Source organism: Melospiza melodia, chromosome 5, assembly GCF_035770615.1.
Source record: "Melospiza melodia melodia isolate bMelMel2 chromosome 5, bMelMel2.pri, whole genome shotgun sequence".
Taxonomy (NCBI): Eukaryota; Metazoa; Chordata; class Aves; order Passeriformes; family Passerellidae; genus Melospiza; species Melospiza melodia.
The window spans coordinates 36,834,333-36,853,181 of record NC_086198.1 but is presented as its reverse complement, the minus strand read 5'-3'; the positions used below and the strand labels follow the sequence as shown (position 1 = coordinate 36,853,181).

The following is an 18,849-nucleotide window of genomic DNA, read 5'->3' as shown; positions in this document are numbered from 1 at the left end:
ATAGCCTGACAACAGGCACACAATTGAATTAACTCAGTGCAGTTTTCTACCTGCCTCATCTGGGAGTTTTTCTGTTTCTTTTTGTGCTTAGCATTTCTCTCATGCCAGCAAATACAATCATATACCTGGAAAGAAATATCTGTTCCTTCAGTTGTGTTTATGCACTGCATAAATAGAAACAGAAAAAAGAAAGGGATTTTTGTCTATCTCCAAAATGTAGAGTAATACCTACAAATTCAAATGCCTGTAAAGGTACAATAATTTCAACTCTGTTGTGTAGTGATGTGTTCAGATATAGAAGCTTATAGAAGTTACATATTTGTTTAACAAAGAAATATTAGTTTTGCTACAACTAGGGAATCAGGTAGTTAATAAGGAAAGCTGAAAAGACTGAATGTATGTGTGTGTATATATATATATTTCACTCACTGTACCTTTAATTTCATAAATGATTTAAAACTAACCTTGTAATTTTGATACATTCTGTTGCATATATAAACGTGGTCATTTTATTATTGTGGTGTCCCACTCTTTCATGATGCATTTCAACAACAGGCTTTTGAATATTTGCAAAGCAAGTTGTTATCTTAACTTTACATTTATGCAAAATGATGTGAAGTATAGGCAATTCTCTCATTTCTACTAATGATAGTTTTCAGTGAGTCTGATTGGATTCTTTCATCTCATGCATTTGATCTAAAATGTACATTCTTTGGCACCTCCTACTTTTTTTTAAAAAAGAGACGGATTTGCAGGAAAAAATAACATTGAGAACTTAATTGATGCTTAATAGAAAGAAAAACATTGATTTTTAACCCTAAGTAAAGAGCTTTAAACCAAAACCTGGTGGATGCCAAATTCCAGGAACAAATCTAAATAACAGCAACTTAGACAACAACTCAAACTGGGGAGGGAGGAGGAGGGGAAAGACTTAGTCATGTAAGTCATGGGACAGGCATGAAGATAAGTCAGGGAGTCATCAAATGCCTTAGGTGTCTTCATACTAATGGAAAAAAGGTAAGGGGTGAACAAGCAGAACTGGAAATTTTAGTGTACAGTCAAGATTGAGTTCAGTGCTCTAAAAGATCTGTCAGGATAACTTGTATAACAGGTATGTGTTTGAAAAAGTAGCTTGTTTTGTACATAATATGCTTGCTTGTACTTCTAGACCAAAGCAAAGAAATTAAAGCACCTGGGAAATCTGAATAAAATAAATATATATATCACATGTAGTGGTAGCCCTACATGTGGGATTTCTATTTGAAGGTTTGTTGGTCAGCCTGTTCTTCCATGGACTGTAAATCAAATTACCTATCAGACCACCTTGTGTGTCTGAGAGTTTACCTGCTTTGTCCAAACAGGGGTTGTGGTAACTTTTGTAAAATTCCAAGTGCTTTACCCTACCAAAACAGCAAGCTCAAGTAAGCTAAGCTGCTTGAAGATAACAAATGGTGTCACCCATGGCATAGAATTTGGATGATAATGTCTGTCTCTGGTAAAGATTTGAATAACAAATAGGAGATAAACATCAGCTGGGAAGGCATGATACAAGCAGGAGTCTGCCAGTGACCATGCCTCTGATGTCAAAGGACAGAGAATAGTTAGTGGGGAGACATAAATTAGCTTCAGTCAGATTGGAAAAAATCAGCTGGGGAAGTGAAATCTTTTGGACATAGTGACTGTGAAGTGATCTTAAATGCATGTGTTGGGTTAATGGTTGGACTCAAAGGTCTTTTCATAGAATCCTAAATGATTCTATGAGTCTTTGCTTAGAAAGAGAGGAGAAAGAAAAAGAAATTAAAAAGGATGGAGAGGAGATGTTCACCATCTCAGAGGATTTGTGAGTAAGATCTGATGAAAACAAGTATAATGAAAGAAAGGAACTGGCTGGGAAGAGCACTGAGGTCTCAAAGCACTGTATTAAATGTCGGGTTCAGTGAAACTGAGCTCCTCCTCACTCACATGTTAAACTCCAGCAGGAAGAAAATAGAGCAGCCACTAAATGTGAAAGTGAAAGAGTAATGTAAAAATGAGAGCAAGACTGCAAATTCAAGGTGCATTGATCATGTTTCCTGTGAGGTATGTTTTACAAGAAGTAACTCCATTTATGTTAGCAGAAAAAAGACAATGTCCACCAAGTGTTAGCTGCTATTCCTTGAGGAGAAAAAACTGATAACAGTAGGAAAGATAAAATTTCAATGCTCCTGTGTATTGCCCTTTCTTTAAAAACAGTAATTTTGCAGTCAGCTAACATAATTAAAAGTAGCAAGAAATAGGTAAGGTCAAAGAAAAACAGCCCAGGCCAAAAACCTCAAACAGATATCCAGTATAGAATTGGTGAGATGTCCTCAAACTGTTACTGATTGTCTGCAGAGGAGAGGTTATCTTTATCAGTATTGCTGAAAATTCAGAGTTGAAAGAAAAATTTGTGTATTTAGTGCCTTGATTTAAGAAGGCTATAAAAGGCGTGGGGAATTAGAAGTGTGTCAGTCGAGATGAGAAATGCCAGAAGAAATTATCAGACAAACTATTTGCAGACAGCTGGGAGATAACAAAGAGGTGAAAAACAACTAACATGGTATGATGTGGTTTGGTTTTGATAAATTTATCTGATAAATTTATCAAATTTTGATAAATTTATCTGATAAATTTTGATAAATTTATGTGAATTTGATAAATTTATCTGCTAAATGTCTGTTTGGCAGAGTCACAGGACTGGTGGATAAGAGATAACCATAAATGCCATCTTGTCTGCAGGAGGGCTTGACTTGCATGGGCCTGGTGCAAACAGCCCATGTGCAAGGTACAACTGTATTTGACTACATGGAATAAGAGATTAGTAACTGTACTTAATTATCAGTACTCCATTTCAAACTGATACAGCACATCAAGTTGGTTTCATACCAGCTTTTTCTTGTGGCTTTTTTTTTTTTTCTTTTCAATCTGTTCCTTAATTCTGTCAGGTGCCTGCAGAGAAATGGTTATAAGTTTTGGGTGCTGCTGGCTTCCTTGTAATCACCCTGGTGTTATCTGTGGGGCAGAAGTTACAGGGCAGGTAGTACAAGGTTTGAATTGCAGGAAAGCAGGTAAAGGTTGGACACAGGAAGGGAAGGAGAAAACTTCCCAGTTTCAAGAATATTGAGGCCCTGGAATGGATTGCTTAGGGAGATAGTATTGATTTGTGGAAATCTTCAGGAGTGCCTGGGCTTGTATCTCAGGGATGGCAGATGTAGAGCTGATCCTGCTGAAGGCATGGCAGTGGATTAGGTGACCTCTCTGTCACTATAAAACAGAGCTGTGAGAGTTTGTTTTGAATACATTGCCTTTCTTTTTTTTTTTAATTACATGTTTGGGGAAAAATCTTTTTATTGTCTTCTGTGCTGTTCCCCTCTTTGCCTTTGGGGACACAGATTTTTTTATGTCAGACTCAGTGTAATTTAGAATTTATGTTAGGACATGTGGCAAGTATATTTCATTTAAACTACAGTCAGCCTGCTCCTGGTGGCAGTTGTGAGTGGTTTTCAGCCACAGTTGTCTGTGCTTTATAATAGCCAAGTTGTTTGCAAACTGTTCTGGGCAGTCCACTATTACACCAAAATATTTGCTCTTAATGCTTCTATTTTCTGAGGGCTCAAGTAAATCTACAAGTAGATCTGCTGGCTGTGCTTTGTAGCCAGAAATCACCTCTGTATTAGTGTGGGACTGTAGGAGGGCTCTAATCAATACCAGGGTCCAGCATGGGCTGTTTCTGTGGGACCAGTGGCGCTGGTTCCACCATCAGCTCTGCTTTGTCTGGCCTGATGCCCCAGAGCTGCCTTTTGTGCTCTCCTGCTGGGGCTGCAAGCCTGCCTCACAATTGCAGATAAAATCCAGGTTGCTACAAGACATTGCAAAATCAGGTATTGAATTGCACAAGACTTGCCTGCTGTTTCTAATTCACCACTTCTGAAAAGGCCAGACCCTCGATTTACATCTGTGTGCTTCACCTAGGGCTTTCCCAATAGGTGATTCTCAGGGTGGGTTTTGTTTGGTTTTTCTGCTTTCTGCCCCTTCCTTCATAGGATTAACCATGGTTGGGTAGAATTGTTAGAGCCAGTTTGTCTTCCTGTGCAGGCTGCAAATAAATCATTGACTAGAAACAATAATGTGTATTACACTGTAGCCCAGGAGTGTGCCTTAGTTCTAGTATTACACTTAGTCAGAAAGTGATAATCAGCTGCAGTGCACTTTATCTTGTGCTTGAGAAAGTACAGAACAAGTACCTCGATAACCAGATCAGATCTGTCAGTGTATGCACAGCTGTGCCCACATCCAACTGGGTCACTTCACTTTTGCCTTATTATGGGTTCTATTTTTCAGCTTTTTAAAGTGTGGAGTTGTTCTGTGCTTCACAGCCCTCGTATTTCATAAATATTCCCAGTTAGTTAAGGGTCCCATGTGTCTGGTTTTTTGGATGTTATACCAGTATGAGCAGCTGGGCAGTTAGTAAGAAGGAAAGGCCTGTATTTCACAGGTATATAGTGCCAAGAATTGGGGTGGTGATATACAGAAAGCAGCTATTGATTTGATCATTAATTTCCCTTTTAATCATTAGCCAGAATGCATTTTAAAGCAGGTAAATAACCTGTTTACTGTAAGTCATCCATAAGATGTAAATGCCTTGTCACAGGACAAAATAAAACTCACTCTTCTACAAACAGTGCTACAAGCAATTTGTAAGGATGCTCTGGTTTTTCTTTCTATGTGAATACAGATGCTAAAAGTACTTGGAATGAGGGTAATATTTCATCAGCTGAACAGCAGGAATTGTCAATTTTATTAGAAGTTAAATTCACCTTTTCTTTTTTTATTGCGACCTGTGCACCAAATGCAGTTTGGAAAAGAAAGGAGAAAAATGCGGCTATTGGTGTAAGTCTGTCTTTGCTGAAGCTGCTAACAGTCTTTAACAGCTTTATCTTCACTGGCTCCATGCTTTAAAATGCAAATTGAGAACTGGGGGTGGTGGGGACAGACAGGTTTAATGGATTATGCTCCCTGCTAACCAACCCCTGGATTATTACAATATACAAATGAACATGTGTCTGTAAGCATAGGAGAAGTGAGCTCTGGTGTTTGCTGTCACTTGTGACAATTTTTCAAGTAGGGATGATTACAAAATACTTGGAGTTTAGCATTTTGTTTTCTAGGCATTTAGAAGCTCTTAGGTTTACTCCATGAGCAGTGGAAGTAGTGAAACCCCTAATGTATAGATTTGTGCCCTTGGGTACCTCTGTCCTTAGGTGTCCTGCACTGGCCTGAGCTCCCCTCTGAGTGTCTGCACAACATAATTCCTTCCCCTTTCCCTGGCATGCAGCTCTGAACTGCCCTGCAGAGCCTTCTCCTTGCCTGTGTGTTCCTCTGGGCACAGCAGAGCTTCTGCTGCTTCTCATTTACAGGCAGCAGCATCACCTTTCCCCTCAGTGCTTGGGATTTTTGCTAGGTCTCAGTGTGTGATTTTCAGGCAAAAATCCCACTGCTGCTTATGTTGCTGGCAAAAATTACTGCAACATTATGTAAATATAGTTGGCTTATTTGCAGACTCACTGTGCACTTTATTTTCAGTTTTTGCCAATGCAACATAAATGGAAGTAAGTGTCTTAAAAATCACATTGTGAAGGGCTGTGATATATCATTTTGTAAACCACTTATAAGAAGGAAGATGCTTGATAGCTTTTCTGGAGATTGAGATGAGTGCTTGGAGAATTATTTTGTTATATACCAAGTATTCTTAAACTCTTTATATATAAATACATAATCACAAAGACATCGATCCAATATCTACAGAGGCGTATTCCTGATCAATATGCAGGGTTCAGGAATATGACAAATAGCTGGTGAACTTCTTCAAGGAATCTGGTGTAGAAACATGGGGAAAAGCAGGAGGAGGCTGTGTGGAGCAACAATGTTGTCTGCTTCTTTATGAATTTTCTTTGGAAAGAACAGAGTTTGTAAATTCCTGATGCAGACCTCTGGGATGGTGCCTCTCAGGAGTACAAGTTAGAAATATTGAGATATAATCCCTTGGGAGGTGTCCCAAGAAGCACTTTGTTAAAGCACTATTACACTGTTTAGAAAAGGAAAGGTAAGAGCTCAGTAGTAGTTGTACAGCAGATTTCCAAGTATGTAATTTCTGTCATAAAATTTGAAGCGTGTCATGCTTTGCTAAAAGTAGCAGCACTTGGAGTCTGACAAATCAGGGTTAGTGGTTGTGTTTTTCTTTGGGTTTTCCTGTTGTTTTTTTGTTTGTTTTTTTTTTTTTTTTTTTGGTCCTGTGGCTGCTGGCCCGCTTAGGAGTTGATTTTTATACCCTTGTTTTCTGTGTTTGTCAGCAGAGAATGCTGGCAGCTGGGTAGAGAAACAGGAGCCCTTCTAGGATGCTGCACTCCCAATTGAAGTGAGACATAGCTTTTTTATACACCAGAGACAGTCAGATATGAGGAACACATTATGATTTCTTTTGCCCTTAGAGCCACTCATTAATTGCTACTTGGCAATGTGTTTGCTTTATTCTTTTTTTTTTCCCTTTTTAAATAAGTATGTGCACTCCTCTGTGACTCTTTTCAGCTTTTGTGGACAGCACTGCTGTCTTTCTGCTCTGTTGTGTCTTTGTGTTTTTGTGGATCCAATCAAAATCTCAAGGCCAGCCATAAGCAGAACTTCAGCATAGCCTGTATATATTCCTTTCATGTGTGGAAAATCATGTTTGCATGGGTTGAGTCAGCTCAGTAGCAATCCTGAAGAATTCTCTGGGATGGCTCATTGTTCTGAGGAATTCTTGTTTGCTGCAGAGCATGTAAAACATCTTTGCTCTACATAAGTAAGTCATTAGATTGCCATTAAAATGAACTCCATCTTTTAAAATACCTAATCGTGCTGTTTTCTCTGGAGATTTTGTATTTTTACAAATATCCAGGTTAACTTGGAGTTTTTTTAATGATCACCACTTTAAAAATCTATTAAATATAAAAGTTGTAAAGATAAAGCTGTTACCCTTTCAGAAGGTAAAGAAAATCAACTTCCAATCTTTTGAGAGGCACTCTGCAATTAAGCAATCTGTTACAACAATCTGCAGATGAATCACCCTTGAGGGAAGTGCTTTAAAGACCTTGTTAATTCCGTGTTGATTTATGTTATTTTCCTGTGTAATCAAGAAATGGTAGGGGAGTGGAATTGCTGAGTCCTGTTACAGAGGGAAACAGACTCATAGGATGGTGTAGAAGAGACTTTTGAGATCATGGACCCACTGCTGCCCAGTCCATCACTGGCACTTGAGCACAGCACTTCCCAAAAAGTTTCACTGCTATGTTTCTTGGCATCTGCTCTGAACCTGTGATGTAAAGTGTCTCAGAAGAACAGAATTTTATCAAACAATTTCCAAGGGCACTTAAAGAGAAAGCCTGATCAATATCTTGTTAATGCCACACTTTTATTAATATTGCTCTAAGCTGGGAGAAGTCATTGTGCCTCATTTCTTATGTGCATATATTTTTCCTAGTGGAATTTAAATTATGTTAAGATTCAGAAGTACAAGTTTTGTGAAGTGGAAAGAAGCAGAGCACAGGGAGACAAGGGGCTGAGGAATAGCATTTTGTGGAGCAGCTTCAATATGCTAGGACTTGTCTGCCTGGCAAAAAATAGCTCAGAGAGGCTGTGGTACAAATGGCATAGATAGTGGGAATATGACATTACTGCTCACTGCCTCTTGCAGTCAGAAGTTGAAGGATATCAAATGGAACAAGGACTTGTTGGTTTTTAAACCACAGAAGGAAGGGTTATTTCATGCAGTGTGCAGCTAAGCTGCAGACAGCCTTGCTGTTGTGAATGCCAGAGCCTTAAACCAGCTTCTACAAGACTTGGACAGACCTGTGGAAGGAAGTGTGGTCAGTTAAGGGATGTTAAATGCAAAGGCTGACTCTCAGAAAGTCCCTGGAAGCAGTGGTGGCTGAGAATAATGGTAAAATTTGGTCTTCTGGTGCTTGCCCAGTGCTTACATTATTCCTTAGACATCTGCTTCCAGCCCTGTTTGGAGGCAGAGGGATTTGGGAATCTTTCCCAGACAAGACTGCTTGCTATTCTTGGTGGTGTTCCCAACAGGTAAAAACTGACACAAGAATGTTCCTGCATGCTCCTAGAGTATTTCATAGGCATTTTGTTAGGGTCATATGGATTTTAAGTGAGATTTTTAATTTAAGATAACCGTTACCTTTTCTTCATATCTCATAGTAACATTCATTCTCAAAAAGTAATTTCATACAGAGAACTATGTGAGAAGAAAATTAGTTTTGATAGGGAAAGAAATGTTGCAGGAAAAATGCCTTGACACAAATAGCTGAGGGGGCAAGGCAGCATTTTGGTGGGGGAAGGGGTGGAAAATGTGGTCATTTCCAGCTGCCTCCTTTCATTGTGGGATTGGCATCACTTGGGAAAGTCATTTTAACCTCATGGCTACTTTAATTTCCTGTTCTGTAAATTGGTAGCTGCTTAACTTCCCAGCCTGGTGGGCAGTGATTTCAGTTGGAAGTCAGGCATCCTCTGAAGGAGTCCCTAACTGGGGAACTACCAAAGAGTCCAGAAGTCTTGTGCTTCTGAAAAAAAAAGGAGGGAAGGCCATGTTTTCAGATCCATGTAATACCAAATATTTTTAGATCACAAGTATTCTGTATTTCCTTTTCATACCTCTGAGGAAATATCCCTTCTAGTCAGTTCTGCTAGATTCTGTTGTTACTGTCAGACCTGAAAAGTGCACCACTGTTTCCACTTTGCTTTTTTTCTCTGTCAGAAAACCAGAAAATAACAAAGCTCCCCCTAACAAGGCTTATGAATAATTTCTGAAGTGGGTTAAATTCTTGCATTAACAGGCAGGATTTTCCTGTATTCCCATTTGAATGCTTGGTAGGTGATAATGTGTTGGCCAAAGTCTTCTGAAGGTAAATTTGTTCAGTAAAATAAATGAAAAAAGGTTATTATGGTCTTGAGTAAAACAAAAATTACTTATGATGGGTATGCCTTCTGGACATCTGCAAACAGCAAATTTACAAGAGAGTAAACTGTCAGATATGTATTTTTCTCACCTCGTTTCATTTTCCAAATCCTTGTACTATAAAGTCAAAGTTTACTTGCCAAGTGTATTTAAAGATAATTTAGTCAGTGAAATTTACAGGCCTAAATCACTCTGAAGTTTCCCAAAAAATAGTAGTGTAGTGTGGAAATACTGAATAGATGCATGATGGTTATGTAGTGCTATTTAAAGATACATGTCAATGCAGTGAGATACATTTTTAAGAACCACCTGCTAAAGAGAGCAACAGTAGATGCAAATTTGAAATTGTTAGCCACACAATCAGATGTGTTGCTAGAGCTGCATCCCAAGGATGCAGATAATCCTTTCCCAGTAACAGGAGCTTGGCAACTTCAATATAAATAAAAGCTAATACATCAAAGTCACTACCAAATGCCTCAGTCTGCTACTAATTTGCATTTTATTTGTGAAGGTATGGCAGAAATTCTGTTCTTTGTAATAGTGTTATTCATTCTGACTTGAACTATCTTTGAGCTTTGATATTTCATGTGTCTTTCAGATTTTTGTTTCATGACCAGCTATTGTTCACTATTAGTTTCTGATAAGCAGTAGCAACAGCTTTGGCAGAGACAACAGTAGTGAAGTTCTTAAGCTTTAGGCCAAGTAGCTTCTTAGTGAAGCAATATTTTCCAAGTCTTCTAATTGAACACTATTACATAATTTTAAAGTATTGTTATAAATTAGAAGTTCATGAAAAATAATGCTGCCTAAGCAAGAACTACATCACTACCTGTTCAAAGTATTTCTTTTAGTGTACCTCAGTGTTTTGGATGGTAGCTATTTTTAAAAAGTAACTTTTCATTTTAAGTTGATCATAGCTTTGCCCTGGATGCCTGTGGCAGTCAATGTGTTGTTAAATGCATTTAAAACACCGATTTTGTGCTGTGTTCCTTCCAGGTGCATTCTGCTGCCTCTCTTGGGAGTGAAGCCCCCTCAGCAGAGCCTCTTCATGCTGGTGGACTCGGTGGACGAGGGCTGTAACGTTTCTGAGGGTGAACAGACCTCCACAAGTTTGTCTGGGACCATAGCAGAGATTTTAGCCAGCCACTTCGAGTTCTTCCCTCCCTGGCTGCTCCTCCTGTGTTCTGCCCGCAAGCAGAGTAAAACTGTTACAAAAATGTTTACAGGTGAGCACAGAGCACAGGAATTGTTTGGGACCTGTACCTAGGATGTTATATTTACCAGCCCTGGGGATGGTGGGAAGCACTGCTGCGTGCTTAGTTCTAAAAAAATGACAATAGCAAAAGTAGTAATTGTAAAAAACATACATCCCTGTGTGGTATTTTCAGGATCCTCCATGGCAGGAAGGAAATTATGAATCTGATTCCATGTTCTTAGAAGGCTAATTTATTATTTTATGGTATTATATTATTTAAAGAATGCTCTACTAAACCTATACTAAAGAATAGAGAAAGGATGCTTACAGAAGGCCTAACAAGATACTAATGAAAAACTCGTGACTCTGCAGAGTCCCAGCACAGCCTGACCATGACTGGTCATTAAGTCACAGCAATTCACAGGTTGGATAAGCAATCTCCAGTCACATTCCAAAGCAGCAAAACACAGGAGAAGCAAATGAGATAATATTCTTTTCCTGTTTCTCTGAGGCTTCTCAGCTTCCCAGGAGAGAAATCCTGAGGAAGGGATTTTTCAGAAAATATGATGGTGACACCTCTGTTTCCCAAGGACTATGGAAAGCTTAAATCCAAACATGTTAGAGTTAAATTTTATATTTGCAAAAGAATCCATGTTCTCTTCAGTGTCTTAAATTTTCCTCTTTGCTCATTTTAGGAAGCTTCAAACAGCATAGGTGATGTGTAACTGCAGATTTCAGCTGCATACACCCATTCCTTACAACCTCAGAAGGTTTTCCTTTCATCTGCCATTAAAATCTCTCCCCATGTTTGCAGAAAGTGGGTAATAATGTCTGAAGGTGAAATTGGAGAGAGGAACAATGTAGATGTGAATTCTTGGACTGTGCTTTTGGCAAAGATTGCACAGTAAAAAAAAAATTTTACAGCTTCTTCATCCAGGCTTTACTGTGTCATGAGAACATTTCTTCACTGAAATGACATTGTTACTGGAAGTTCTCTGAAATTTCATAAAAGGCAGTATCTGGACTGGATTCCAGGCCTATGTATAAAGCCTGTGTGTATTAAGGACACAATTAGGACAAAAAATGTGATTATAGAACTTAGACCCATAGGCTTGCTGGTTGCCACAGTGGCAGAAGGTCAATGGGATAATTGCACTTTGGAATGAAGTACTGTACTGATCAGAGGCAGACATGTAGACTGGTATTTGGGAGTATGTGACAACTAAAAGAAATTTTGGGGTGACTTCACAGGGTTCCTTCAGGCATTCCTATGGGACTGGTTTTGTCAGAGTTTGGCTGATTAGATATGTTGTTATTGCCAAAAAACCAGACAAGACCTTCTCACAACAGTCCTATTTCCTTTCCATTGAATCATACAGTGTTTCAGACTAGCCCTAAAAAATTGCTCTTGTCTTTTAAGTATATTTCCAGATGGAATTCCTGACAGGAAAAATCAGCAGAACTAATGGATATGCCTTTAAAATAAATTTAATTCCAGTGAGTTAATTTTTCATTTCCACAGAGTATGACTTGATGAATAGCATAAAGGAAATTGGTGTGTGATGCTATAGTCCCATCTTCACTGTGGAAAAGGTACAGCAAAGAAAGAATTGGATATAAATTGAGAAGAAATTTTAGGGTCTGTTTGGAGGCAGTTGTGGTTTAGCCTGTATGAAAGGAAAATGTGACATTACAGCCAGTGTGCTGGCTGCCCATTTAATTCACTGTTGGAGGATTTTCCTGTTACCAGCCAGTATTCAGGTTTGCAGAAGGTGTAGTAAGGATTTATGAGGAGCATGGCTGAAGCTTCTATTAACTTCAGAAACTGTGCAACTTGGTGTTGTAAAACTGCAAATAACATGGATTTATTTTTGGATTCTGGCCTGCAAAGGATTGACTGACATTCACTCTTCTACTGGGGCAAACTCTTCTCCTCCTTTGTGGTATTTGAACGTTTACTTTTAGCTGAGCCAGTTTTTAAAGCTATTTACATTTAGTTGGTGGGCAGGCAGAAGTGGAGATCAACAATAAGTATTTGGACCAAATAAAAATCAGTTGCACTGTAACTTGGTGAGAGAGATTGGGATCCTTTCAGAATTTATTAAGAAAATGTGTCCCATCTGTAGTTTTTTCTGTTAAAAAAGTTTTGGAATATGGTATGAAATGTACATTGACCAGTATTAATTTGTTTGCAGTGAGTTTGTATCTGTTTTCGCTTAGAATTTTCATTCAGTGGACGATTCTTCTGAGTCTGTCTGACACATAGGTTTAGCTCTCATGTCAGCAAAGCGTTCTGAATAACTGGAAGCAGGCTGGCTGCAGTGGCCTTCTCCTGATGATGCTCTTTTTTGGGTGTGCAGTACAGATGGGAGTTGTGCAAGCAGCTCCTGAGCCAAAAATAGTGATGACATGGAAGAGAGAGTCCAGTCTTTCTCACCCACTGTCATCCTGAGGCTGACAGTGGTGAATAATTGTCCCTAGTGCTCTTAAGAATGAGAAAAAGAGAAGGAGTGTTTGTTCTGGTCCTCTTTGTTCTTTCACTTCTGATGGCAACTAATTCATGAAAACTGAATAGCCATGCCTGCTTCTGCTGCAGCTTGTGCTCTGGGCCCTTCTGTATTCCCAGATTCTGTAGTAGCACAATGTGCTACGGATTTTTCCCCCTTGCTCAGATTCTCATCTTTCATTAATTAAAAAAAAAAAAAAAGAAAGGAAAAAAAAAGTTTTGCCTCTTGTGGCTACAGAGACAACCTCAAAAATAAGAACCAAATGTGAGATGATGCCTGGCTGAGTCTGCGGTCACCCTCCGCAGTGAGCAAATGCCAAATGAGGTAAAAAAGGAGAGGGACAGACAACTGCCTTCTCTCCATGTACTCTGTCACCAACTGCCACATGCTGCCTGCTTGCTTTCCCTAATGGCTTTTCCCCTAAATTTAACAATTTTGTCTTGCACCCATAGTTATTCACGTTGTCTCCCGCATCATCATTTGTTATCATTTGGCTCCAAGTGTGGGCACTCAAGCAGCTGCATCAACACAGCCTTTCCAACATGAAAGTGGCACAGAGCATAAAATGTGCCAAAAAAAGTTACTTTTTTTTTTTTCCTTTTTAGCTAATGAGCTAATTCTAATGCTTCTTCTAAAATGAGACTAAATCTTGAAAGCATAGGAGTCATGCTTTTCAAAACCTGTTTTGTAAATCCCTCATAGCACTTGGAGAATTTGAGGCATTTTAAAATCAGGCAATTTGACATAGATGAGTTGGAGTGAACAGCAGATAATTTCTCATTAACAGTATAAAGGTAAATAGGAAAAAGTGCATATGTACAAATGGTTTTAAAAGGCTTCTTTTTTTAATAGGCATTTACCTAATTTGTTCTTTTTCTGCTAGACGCATAAATCAAGTATCTGTGCATGTGGCAGCACAACCTGTGCAGGGTCACATCTCAGGGACCCACAGTTCTCATGAAGTTAATGGCAAATACCAGAAAGATACTGGAAAATGCAATTAAAAAACCAAAAGTGGAGGTGAAAGGGTTCAGTTTAGCCTCAGAGGCAACTTTTAAGGTGCATTCATCCAGGCAGGAACTGACAATGTCATCCATTTTTCACTCATCCTTTTATTTGTCATTCAGTTCAAGACAGACAGGAACTTTTAGGAGTTGGTATTTATCTGAATTTGTTCTTGGTTGGAAATCTCAGGAACATGTTTTTCTCGTGTTTCTGCTGCTTAAATGTCTGAATAGATGTGGAGTGTTGTTTTCCTTACAGCCTTTCCAAAAAAAATCAAAAAATAAGCAAAAATGTGAAAATTTTAGAGAAATATAGTAAAAAAATCGCAGTGCAGCTTCTCTCAGAAACCTCACTGTTTGGTGATTAGAGCTGCTAAGGTAATTCTATTGCTGAATCCCCAAAGCAAATCAGTTGCCAGATTTGAAGCTGAGCCTTTCTGCCATTCCAGAAAATAAATTGCATGAGACTACTTCAGGAGAGATTGCTTCCAAAATAAAAAATCTAAGTTGTCCTCTAATTTTTCATTGTACGTTGGAATTTATTTGGATGATTTCATGTTTCTTTGAAGTCTTTATGGGAGTTGGGTTCTTACTGTAAAAGATAAACTATATATTTATGTGGTTGTAAAATTTACTTTTATAATATTGAAGCTTTGAAAAAGTTTATTTCTTGTTTAGGTTTGGGGTTTGGAAAGAAAAATTCTTTAGAATGCTTGGGAAAATATAGGGAGCTTTTAATTACTGTGTCCTTTCTTTTCATTACCACTTTGAAAGCATTGTACTAGGGAATTTCATATTTCCTTGTAAAAAGTTGTGTGTGAACTTGGAGTTTAATTGCCTTGTAATTAAAGAGGGAAGACTAAATTGTTTTAAATGGACTATTACCTGTAGATCTAATTAAATAAACTTCTGTGCAGTGACACGGACCAGTGAGAGCAGCAGATTTCAGCCTCAGTGTCTCGTAGCACCTGCAGAAGAGGCAGAGACATTTGTAATGCACAATATACTGCAAATGCACTAAAAGCTAAGTGTGCTGCCTGAGTCTCCAGGTGCCCTTTGCTCTGCTGGATAAGTTATTCTTTGTGAGCAGGTGTGCATAAATGGCCTCAGAAGTACCTAATTCAGTGCGTGTTTAGATCAGCAGCATAAGTTATTAATGCCAAATTACTGCCATGTTTGTAATAATTTGGATTTCTCTAAAGCTTACAATTCAGTTAAATACATTAAGATGCATTTTGAACTTCTGTTATGTGGTTATGTAAATCCATTTAGAGATATGAAAGTGGAAGGATATTTTTAAATATTGAAACTTGCTAGTTAATAGCTTTTTTACCATTAAAATATGAAAAGGTTGACATGCTATAAAAGTATTTATAACCAAGATACTTTTTTTTCCCCTTTTGAATGGCCCTAGGTCTTGCCAAGGAATACATTTGGAACAGATTTGTTTACAGAACTGCCAGAAATGCAATAAATTAGAACAATCCGTATTGGAGCTCCCATTGGGTTGAAAATGATGTGTTGTAAGAAAAATTTTAACAATGCAAGAAGCAGGGTCGTGGGACTGCAAGTTCTGTCTACTGTAACTTCTGTTTTGCTGAGCTTAAGTAGTTCATGGGAATGCATCTGAAACAAAATGAGCTTTCTCTTAATATTTTGGTACTTCTTACCCATGAAAGTGAGTTATTGTATGGAGCAGGGTTGAAAAGCAAGTTTGCAGGACCTTTGTTTGGAAATGTAAAATGACTTCATTTAGGCAGATATTTGGGGGAAAAAAACATAGCTTTGTTTTCCTTCTTCAAGCTAGCAATAAAAAATTCAGACTTTAAAAAATTCAGTTCTATCTATAAGGCTTCTTTTGAATTATTTGCTTATTATGGTATGGCCTGATGCAGTGGTTAAAATTAACATCGTGTTTCATGTCCAAAAGTCTGTTACAGTGGCAATTTGTTAATCCCAGTCCTTAACGGGTGTTTCATCCCTGGGATGTGTGAAGGTCTGTATGAGTGTAGTGTGCTTCTTGCTATCCAAGCTTAATTTCAGATACAATATATGGGATCTCATTAGCAAAGAATGTATGGAAATACTGCAGAAAAGGGGGGGGGGGAAAAGCAGTTTTTGGCTTCCATTAACATATAGCCAATCAAATAGTTTAAAACTCTGCTCTGAAGCCTTCTGAAATTTATTTACCTGTCTGAAGTGTTTAGATATTTGGTGTACCTCAGGTAAGAACAGATCAGGGTAGTATTTTTAGCTCTAGTATGGAATAAAGTAATCAGATCATCTTGGAATGTTTTGTGTTGGAAGAGACCTTAAAGATCATCTCACTCCAACCCTGTGCCATGGGCAGGGACACCTACCACTATCCCAAGTTATTCAAAGCCCCATCCAACCTGGCCTTGAACACTGCCAGGGATGGAGCATCCACAGCTTCTCTGGGTACTGATACATCATTTAAAGGGAAAAAACAAATGCCAAACATACAAACCCTTCCTTTTTTACTTTTTTATTTGGAGGCCTTAGGGGGTTTTTTGTTCACTCTCCCACTCATTTTGGAAAGCAAAATGAAAATTGTTTTTCAAAGAATGCTTGCAAGACAGGCAAGTCTTTTGTTTTTGCAGCAGGGATGCAGAGACTGAGACAGAGGCGCCTAAATAGTTATCGCTGCAAGTTTTCCTGGGAAGGCTGGGAGTCAGGGGAGGTGAAGTGTAATCATTAGTCAGGCAACACTGAACATCAGCTGAAATCTCAGGATTGCTATTGTGCCAGTCCATGGGGGTTTTCTCATTGCAGGGAAATGAAATCTGCCACTCAAAAAACAAACCATGTAAAAATAAAAATAGCTTACGTTTGCAGGTATATATTGGGAGGCAGGATGTGGGCATGGGATTAATGTGAGAGGTTGGGGATTTTGTGAGCAGGGTCACTTAGGTCTAAAGACACAGAGAATGATTTTGCAGAGCTCCCTGCCTGTTCCTGTTGAGCCAAGAGACGGGGACAGATCTGTGTGAGGCGAAGCAGGGCAGTTCAGGGGAAGGTGAGAGAGCAGGGTGGCTGTGTCTGCTCCAGATGGAGCAAACCAGAGCTGTTCCCTCTGCACACATGAGCCAGGCAAAGGGACACTTGTCCCTGATTACAGCTCCTTGGATGCATGTGACTGTGGGTCCATGAACCAAGCAGTGGCTTTGGTGTTATTTTTTCACTTCTGTGTCTTCTGAAGGATCCTGACCTAGAAACAGCCTTTCACTTCAAGTGGGAGCTTGGGATCTGCAGAATCACAGGGCACTGTCTGCTCTTACTCAGCAAAGTTTTTTATTTGGGTTGTGTGCAAGAATTAAGGGCTTCAAAAAGTTACATACAGAATATTTTATTAAAATACATAGTAAAGCAATGAATTATGCCATTCTACAGGTCAGGTAAGGACATTACATGAATTTTGTGGCACATTATAGTGGATAAAGCTGTTTCTATGTTTCCTTTTAGAGACAAAAAAAGAGAAGAAGCCTCTGGAATGGACAAAATAATCTTGCTTATTTCTGGCCTTTTGATTAAAAAATCTTCAAGTAGTCAATCTTGCTTGTGTAATCTTATCCTCTGAACTGACTGGGCAAAGGTGTCCTCTCCAGTGATTTCATTTCATGGAGAAGCATGATTTTGTTTTAGGTATTCTGTTGGTTCAGTCCTGTTTGTAGTACTTCCATAATTACTAAGGGAAGCAAAAATATTTTAGTAACACTTCCATAGTTGGCCTCTCTCTTCTCATCTGTGGTGTTTGTACAGTGCTGATGTAGACTAAACAATTAACAGAATGACCTTAAGGGGACATTCAGAACGTCCGCTGAAGCCACCAGGCAGCAAAAACCACAGCTCTGTTTCCAGCCTGAATTTGCTGTCAGAACAACCTCACAGACTGAACAGTGTGATCCACAGAGTGTTTAAATACAATAAAAACATAGATCTAGAAGCAGCATCCTACAGAGGCTCACTTAAAATGATTTTTTCCTGTGGAGATGGGGCTGGAATTGAATTGAACACATCGATCTATGGTTGCTTTTCCTTCAGTGTAATTTAGAGATCAGTAACTCAGCTTTGGTTTGAAGAGCAGTTGGTTGTGTGTCTGACTAGCTGATGTGGCTGTAAGGAAGGGATGACAAGCTGTCCCTGGAGAGGTGAGGTGCAGTTCTGGCCTGAATGCAGTCACTGCAGCCGCTGCCTCCGTGACCGCTGTGGTTTTCCCGTAACTTCCGCAAGGGCAGCGTTCAAACACGCGGCGTGTCGTTAATCAGGGAGGGCAGGTCCCCATCAAGTGCTTACCTTGGCCCTACCAGAGCAAATGTTTGAGATGGCAGAGGCAGCCCTGCGTCCACACGGCTCTGCCTGGCTTCAGCCCCATTCCTGAGAGTCCTATGGCGGCGCAGGGAACTTCCCTGCACGTGCTGCTGGGAACGGTGTCCCTTTCCTTGAGTGGGGAGGGCACAGACACCGTCTGTGTGTATGAAATAATGTCCCTTTTCCCTCTAACGAGTAAACAGTCTGGGAAAACAAAGAGAGATGACTATGAGAGAACTTAAGTCTTTATACATTGAGTCACCTACCCAAGAACCAGGGCGTTTATCTAGAACTCAGTCCTCACTTGCAAAAAGTAGGTAATTTCAGTGTGCACAGGTCTGAAGATGTTTAAAACTATTTCTGAGTGTCTCTCCTGTATCATAAAAGCTTTTAAAAGAAGCTGTGGTGGTCAAGTTAGTAATTTATATGCATTTAATCATGCATATGCAGCAGGTGTGAATACCCTCTTCTGTAATTAAATAAACATAATAATTGTCTTAAGCTAAATAGCTGAAAATTACTTAGAATTCCATTGTTAACCACACTGGAGAAGGGATTACTTCTTTAATAATATAATAATACTTAATAATCTTATTTCAGTTGCAGTTTTGATGGTTTTGCTTAGGTGTTTAGTGTTGTCCAAGGCAGACACACAATGCCTAATTCAGAGTGATTTTCAATATTATTTGTGTTAATAGCACCTATTTTTTCTTACAATAGATGATAACAGTGCATCTAATCATCAAAGTTTTCTACTATTATAATTAATTTATATTCACTGTGTTTACAGGGGAA

General features: G+C 39.0%; 1 protein-coding gene across 2 annotated transcripts in view; it reads left to right on the top strand.

The window, feature by feature from the left end:
• Positions 1-18,849, top strand: part of ANKRD50 (ankyrin repeat domain containing 50) — a 39,439-nt gene that overhangs the window by 11,744 nt on the left and 8,846 nt on the right. For both annotated transcript variants that reach the window (XM_063157085.1, XM_063157086.1), the window contains exon 3: positions 10,016-10,245. In XM_063157085.1, coding sequence (XP_063013155.1) covers positions 10,016-10,245 — 230 coding nt within the window. The remainder of the gene's footprint in view (positions 1-10,015; positions 10,246-18,849) is intronic.